The following is a 6,924-nucleotide window of genomic DNA, read 5'->3' on the forward strand; positions in this document are numbered from 1 at the left end:
CTCCTCACACACCCAGAATCTGTTGTTACTAAAGGTCCGAGGGGCTCTGTCGCGGGGAACCCTCAGCCCCCCTCTAAACAGTCGGCCTCCAGGCTCTGGTCGCTGTCCTGCGGGCGCTGGGGGCGAGCGGAAGCGGAGAAACCACAGGGAAGTACATGTTGATGAGGCAGGGAGCGCGCTACATTGAAAGTATCAGAACTGGATGCGTATATTGCAAAGAAGTCCGGGTCACTTGCAAAATAATAGGGGCACCTGGGTGGCTCAGTTGAGTGTCTGACTTCGGTTCAGGTCATGATCTCACAGCTTATGAGTTCGAGCCCCGCATAGGGCTCTGTGCTGACGGCTTGGAGCCTGGAGCCTGCTTCGGATTCTGTGTCTCCCTCTCTCTCTGCCCCTCCCCCCTCTCAAAAATAAATAAACATTAAAAAAATTAAAAACAAACAAAAAGTCACACCCGAACTCACAGACACAGCCAACAGTTTGGTGGTTGCCAAAAGCGAGGGCTGGGGGTGTGGGCAAAATGGGCAGAAGTATCAAAAAGGCACTAACTTCCGGCTCTAAGAGAAATAAACGCTGGAGATGTGATGCACAGCACAGCAACATGAACGCTGCTAAGAAAGCAGATCTGAAAAGTGCTGGTGGAAGGAGAGAAAAGCGTAACCACGGGTGGTGATGGATGTTGACTAACCCACGTGAGATGATCACTTCACATGTATCAAGTCATGATGTTGCACTCCTGAAACTAACACAATGTTAAGTATCAATTTTATCTCAATGTTGAAAAATCAACAGGAAAACCCTTTCTCTGCTCCAGAATAGAAACTTTTCACAGAATTCCGGATGAGCAAAAACTCCCTCTTTTAACTTTAAAAACAAAAACAAAACTGTTGAGAACACCTTTTTTTTCTGTTACTATAGTCATAGTCAAATTATTACATATCATTCCTCATTTTTAAGTCTGTTTCATTAAAAAAAATTTTTTTTAATGTTTATTTTTGAAAGAGAGAGAGAGAGCATGCGTGGGGGAGGGACAGAGAGAGAGGAAGCCACAGAATCCAAAGCAGGCTCCAGGCTCTGAGCTGTCAGCACAGAGCCAGACACCGGGCTCGAACTCACGGACCGTGAGATCATGACCTGAGCCGAAGTCGGACGCTTCACCGACTGAGCAACCCAGGCGCCCATAAGTCTGTTTTATTTTAGAACCAGCTACTTCTCATCTCAGTTACTGTGACATCCATTTAGGTTTGATGGAATATAATCTACAATCAGGCAGCAGTTAAGGTATTCAAAAGTTTGGTCATTTACCTGCACTGAGAAAAGACAAAATTTTAAATGGCATGGTCAAAATGTGTATAAACATCTTTAAGGAGCCGATCCGTTAGGGCATTTCCTAAAACACAAAAACAAATACAGGATGATCTCGGGGGATAAAGTAAGAAAGAGGACTATGAACTAGGTAAAAAAAAAATCAGAGAAGGCAGAGTCATTCTCCTTGTTGTTTAACAGAAAGAAGCAGCCATGTTTCACAACTCGTACGAACGGACAACAGACTTGAAATGAAAAGCCACGGATAAGGTACGGCAGTTCTGGCTACGAAACGTTCTCACGCAGCTCAGATCCCGAACTTCAGCCGACTTTTCCTCCGCAGGCAGGACGAGAGAGGCTTGTAGAAACAGACAAGCCATCAACACCAAAGCCACTCTTGCTCTCACTCGACTCTCTCGCCTCGATGTGGAGAACGGGTGGGTAACAGGACACCTTAACAGCCTCCAAACAGCAGCCGGGTTTAATGACAGCGGAAGTAGAAGCATGGGGGAGAAGTGAGGGAGCGAGGCCGTAAAGTCTAGCTAAAAAGCCTCATGCAGCACAACATGACGGGGAAGCAGCTGGCGGACAGGGCACGTATCCACCTGGCTGCCAAGAGAATCTGGTTGGTTTTGGAAAGAGCAGTGAGCATTCACTCCCCCGGCGAATACGCAGAGCGCTGACTGCACCCCCCGGGCCCTGCTCCAGGCACGGGGGCTTCAACAGCAACGCAGAAGAGCCAAAGGCCCCACTGTCATGCACTTCACATTCTAAGGAGGGGAGATGAACAGATACATCGAGTGGTGATAAGCACTGGGCGGGGAGGGGGGGGGCAGGATATCAGGAACGTGGGCAGGGGGTGGGAGGGGGAAGACTGTTTCCATGAGGTGCTCGTGATCAGTTAGCTGCTCTGGAAGGTGGTATCTGAGCAGAGATCTGAAGGAAGAGGTGCGAGCCTCCAGGACATCCATTCCTGCTCCGTGAAGGTAAGACTCTGTCCTACCCCTTTTAGCCTTTTTTTTCTTTTTCGAGGGGCCACAGAGCATAATGGTTAAGGGCACACATCGAGACTAGCTATATTTGAATCTTGGTTCTGCCACTTTTTTGCTGTGTTACCTTAAGCAATTTACTTAATCTCTCTGTGCTGCCGATTCTTCATTTGTGAAACAGGGATTAAACGAGTTACCGTATGTGAAAGTGCTCAGAGAACAGTGCCCATAGCACATGGCTAATTTTTATATCGTGCTTATCATTAGTATTACTTTGATCAATTAGAAAAAAAAAAAAAAACTTCTAGGCTAAGCACATGGATTTTACAGGCTGGTGCACAGAATTTAGGACACGGGCTGTACGTGTGTATATGTGCTGAATATGTTCGTTCGTTCGTTCGTTCATTCAACAAAGTATTCACCGAATGCCTCCTGCAGCACCATTCCAGGGGCTGGCATCAGCTGCCGGAAGAGACAGAGCCTCTGCTCTCAGCACGCTTACAGTCTAGTGGGAAGAGACACACAATAAACAAGTACAGGAAATGATAATGATATGTGCAGTTGTCATAAAGGAAACACACGAACTGATCTCACTGTGTGTGTGGGGGGGTACTTCACATAGGGTGCTGAGGGAAGTCTTCTCTGAGGAGGTAACATCTAAAAAGGCCTAGTCTTGAGGGAGCAGGAGGTCAAAGCAGTGGGTCTGGGCAGAAGAAATACCAGGTACAAAAACCCTGAGATAGGGCGTTTAGAGCATTCAAGGAGCAGCAGGGCAAAGGCCATTGTGCTCAGGGAGCAGGTCATGGGAAAGGGTCAGAGAAGTAAGGCAGGTGTCAGGCATGAACCGGAAAGGCAAGCAGGAAGAAAACCAGAACCCGTGCCTTCTCCAGGGGGCTTCCAACCAATCTCATGGACAGACGCAAAGCCACAGCTGTGACCACTGCCAGCAAGAAGTTACAAGACCGAATAAAAAGATTTCATAAGAAGGTGTCACCTTGTCCGGGAGGATGCAAAATAACTTTCTCAAGAAGCTTGGGGGTAAAGGATGTAAAGGATAAACAGACATCAGCTGCAAGCGAGGGAAAGGAAGAACATTCCAGATGGTGAGAAGAGCCTGTGCAAAGGCCTTGCAAAAAAAAGAAAGCCTGGTGAGTACAGGGACTGAAAAAGGTCAAATTTAGCTCAAAGGGACAGGATGAGGGGCTCCTGGGTGACTCAGCTGGTTAAACATCCGACTCCTGATTTTGGCTCAGGTCATGATCTCACAGTTCACGGGTTCAAGCCCTGAGACAGGCTCCGAGCTGGCAGTTCAGAGCCTGCTTGGGATTCTCTCTCTCTGCCCCTCTCCCATTCGTTCTCTTTCTCAAAATAAATAAACTTAAAAAAAAAAAAAAAGGGACAGTAGGAGAAGAAGAGTGGTACCAAACGAAGCTGGAGAGGTGGGCGTGGCCAGAGTCCAAAGGCCCCCGTGGCTGTGATAGTGTCCCCAGCAGCAGGATGACACATGCCCTCTAGAAGGACTGCTCTGACCCCTTGGAGGTTGCAGGGTAGGGGCGGGCAGTGGGTTAATGGGAGGCCGGGAGGCCGAAGGGATTGGTGCACGGGCGTGTCGGGTGATGGGGAGAAGGTGAAAGTTACAAGACGCGGTCAGGTCCTTGTCACGGGAGGTGGAAGACGCAAGTGCCCAAGTTTTCATGAGCGCTGGGGGGAGCTGTTCATTAAGGCAGGAACTACTGGGAGGACTTCGTCCTGGGCGGGGGACTATGAGGTCGGTCCTGAACCCCTGACGTTGAGGATTTCACATCCGACAGCAGATGTGAAATATGCAGCGGCTGCAAGGAGAGGCCTGGCTTTCCTCGTACACAGGAACTGGCGAGAGGACTTCCGTCAACCGAAACGAGCACTTCAGGAGCATCTGGGTCACAGCAAGTACGCGTATGGCAGCTTTCGTTATTGGTAACGTTACACTGGCTCCCGGCTAATGCATTGGCCAGTCCCTTCGACTCAAATTGGCAAAGAAACCTGCTATTTCCAGCATCAAACTGAAAATCACTTCCCACCAATCTTCTCCAGGTTCGTTAGTAGCGCGTCAATTCAACGTAAGTCAAGTGTTCACATCCACCTGACACGTGGCACCGCGTGCGACCAACGAGGGGGGCAGTCCCTGCTTGCAGCAAGCTGTGGTCTCCCTAAACAAGACGTCCCTGCGCGCACACAGGTGCACGGCCCATGTGCACCCCTGCGACCCGGAGAGGTCACAACGTGACACGAACGACGGTGACGCAGTCAGAGAGCGTCGCTGGCGTTTGAATCCTGGCACCTACGGCCCCCAAGTCTCTACCAAGAATCCTAGTAGGTCCTCAATAAATACTTAAGGGTGACGAGCAAATATTCCAAATGACAGTTACAAGAAAGCCGCCCCAAACACCCCTCGTCTCATGTCAACAGAAGGACCGGCCTTCAAAATCACAGGTCCGGTGGTGGTGACTCCTGACACGCGCTGACCACGCCGGTCCCCAAGAGAGCAAGGGACTCCCGGGTGGCCGGCACGTGGCGGGCAGGCCCACCCTCACCTGGGGACGTCCGTCGCCACAATCCCTGTCCTCTCCAAACCGGAAACAACGCTCAGGGCAGGTCTGCCCTTGCGCCACGTCCAACCGGGGGGGAGCGGGGGGGGGGGGGGGGGGGGGCGGGGGGGTACAGCCACACCTGACCACCTGCTGCAATTAGCAAACGTTACCATTGAAAACCCCGCTCCCCAGTCACTCCAGCCCCCCGTGGCGGGGGCCAGCACCCCCACGATCCCGCGGGCACTCGGTTCTGGGCCCACAACAAACCCACGACTTCGACTCTGCCCGCACAACTTTCCGCCAGTGGGGCAACTCCAACTTTCCTAACTCCGCGACACGGTCGGAGGCCGCGACCCCCACGAAGAGCACGGAGGAGGCTGCGCGCCGCCCTCCTGGGACAAGCGTCCACGTGTCCCGCGCGCCCGGCGACGGGGACCCGCTTCCGTTCCGCCGGGACCCTCGCGACTCGCGGGCGGGCGCGCACCGGACGGGGAGCGGGGGGGCCCTTCTGCGACCGACTCGAGCGACCGCCTCCCCCCCCCATCCCCCACCCCCCGCCGACTTCAGACGACGGCGCCGCGGATTCCCACCTCGCGTCCCACGGCGCCCCGAGCACGGGCCTGGCGCCCTCCGGCGCTGGCCGCGGGCGAGCACCACCCGGGTCACGGGGGCGGAGGGCGGCGCGCGCCGCGATGCTCCCGGCCGTGGAGGAGGGCACGCGCGCGCACGGGGCAGTGTGCGGGGTGGGGGCGGCCCGGGTCCTCCCCGCCCCCCCCCCCCCCGCCCCGCGCCCCCGGGAAGATCCACGGCCACCTGTGGTCCCGGGGGAAGGGGCCAGCGCTGTGACACGGAAACACTTCCAGGGGTGGACACGCCGGAGGAGGGGGAGGAGGCGGAGGCGGAGGAGGCGGGGGGAGGGGGGGCGGGCGGCGGGGGATCCCCCGGCGGCGCCCGCAGAGGCAGGAGCCGCGGCAGGACGCCCGGCCCGGCCCGGCCGGGGCGGCCCCCTCCCCGGCCCCGGGCCCTCGCGGCCGCGGCCGGGCGAGTTACGTAACCCCGCCGGGCGAGCGGGGCGGGCGGCGAGGACGGCCCCCCGCGGCCCGGGGCCGCTCCTCCCCCACCCGGCCCGCGGCCCGCGGCCCGCGTGCGGCCCCCGCCCCCACCCCCCGCCCCGGCCGGCGCGCGCCGCCGCCGCCCCCGGGCTTTCGGTTTCCGGGCCCGGCGCTCACACCACCCCAGAAACCCACACGCGCACACACACACACACACACACAGGCACCATAACAAAGGCGGCGACGCGGCGGCAACACGGCGGCGGGAGCCCTGGGGGAGCGCGCCGGGGCCCGGCGGCCGGCCCCGCCGGCCCGGCGGAGGGCACGGCCGCCCGCCCCGGCCGGCGCGGCCCGGGGCGGGGGGGGCGGCGGCGGCCGGCGGGAGGCAGGGGCGCGCTCGGAGGCGCTACTCACTCTCGTCAGGCAACTGGTCGAGCTCCGCCATCTTGAACGAGCCGCGCCGCTTTTTCAAAGGCTGCCCGCCGCGGTGCATTGTGGGGCGGAGACTGTCTTTGCGAGGGAGGTTCGAATGCGGCGCCGGCTGCCCGCGGCGCGGCGGGCTGAGGCGGGCCGGGGAGGGGTGCGGCCGGGCGGGCGCGGGCCTGGGGAGCGGGGGGCGGGGGGGGGAGGAGGCGGCCGCGGCCCGGCCCTCCCGGGGCCCCCGCCGCGGGCGCCGCTGCGGACGGAGGGGCCCGCGGGACAGCCCCGGCCGGGCGGCCACGTTGGGCGCTCGGGCCGCCGCCGCCGCCGCCGCCGCCGCAGGGCGGCTGCTCTGCTCGCCGCGACACCGCGCGGCGAGCGCGGAGGGCATCGCCGGCCCGGCGACCCGAGGCGGCGGCGCGGCAGGGTGGCGGGGCCCCTGCCCGGGAGTGTGCCCGGGACACCGATGAGAGAGCCCGTGCCGCTGGGGGACACGTCTCACGGTCCAGCGATACGCCACCGTGGCCGGTGCACAGCGCATGTGACAGAAGTCAACGAGCCCCGAGCCTTTCCCTCCGGGGGTCGTGG

The 6,924-nt window shown here is 58.5% G+C and overlaps 1 protein-coding gene across 6 annotated transcripts in view; it reads right to left on the reverse strand.

The window, feature by feature from the left end:
* LIN9 (lin-9 DREAM MuvB core complex component) overlaps nucleotides 1–6,478 on the reverse strand; it is a 63,967-nt gene extending 57,489 nt beyond the window's left edge. The window contains exon 1 of one of the 6 annotated variants that reach the window (XM_043568575.1): nucleotides 6,331–6,478. In XM_043568575.1, coding sequence (XP_043424510.1) covers nucleotides 6,331–6,409 — 79 coding nt within the window. In that variant the 5' untranslated portion in view covers nucleotides 6,410–6,478. Of the gene's footprint in view, nucleotides 1–3,716; nucleotides 4,888–5,454; nucleotides 5,704–6,330 lie in introns of those variants that run through there. The other 5 variants (XM_043568577.1, XM_043568576.1, XM_043568578.1 and 2 more) reach the window with 5 other exon arrangements.
* Nucleotides 6,479–6,924: the final 446 nt, after the last annotated feature.

The sequence above is a fragment of the Prionailurus bengalensis genome, chromosome E4 (assembly GCF_016509475.1).
Source record: "Prionailurus bengalensis isolate Pbe53 chromosome E4, Fcat_Pben_1.1_paternal_pri, whole genome shotgun sequence".
In the NCBI taxonomy this organism is placed as follows: domain Eukaryota; kingdom Metazoa; phylum Chordata; class Mammalia; order Carnivora; family Felidae; genus Prionailurus; species Prionailurus bengalensis.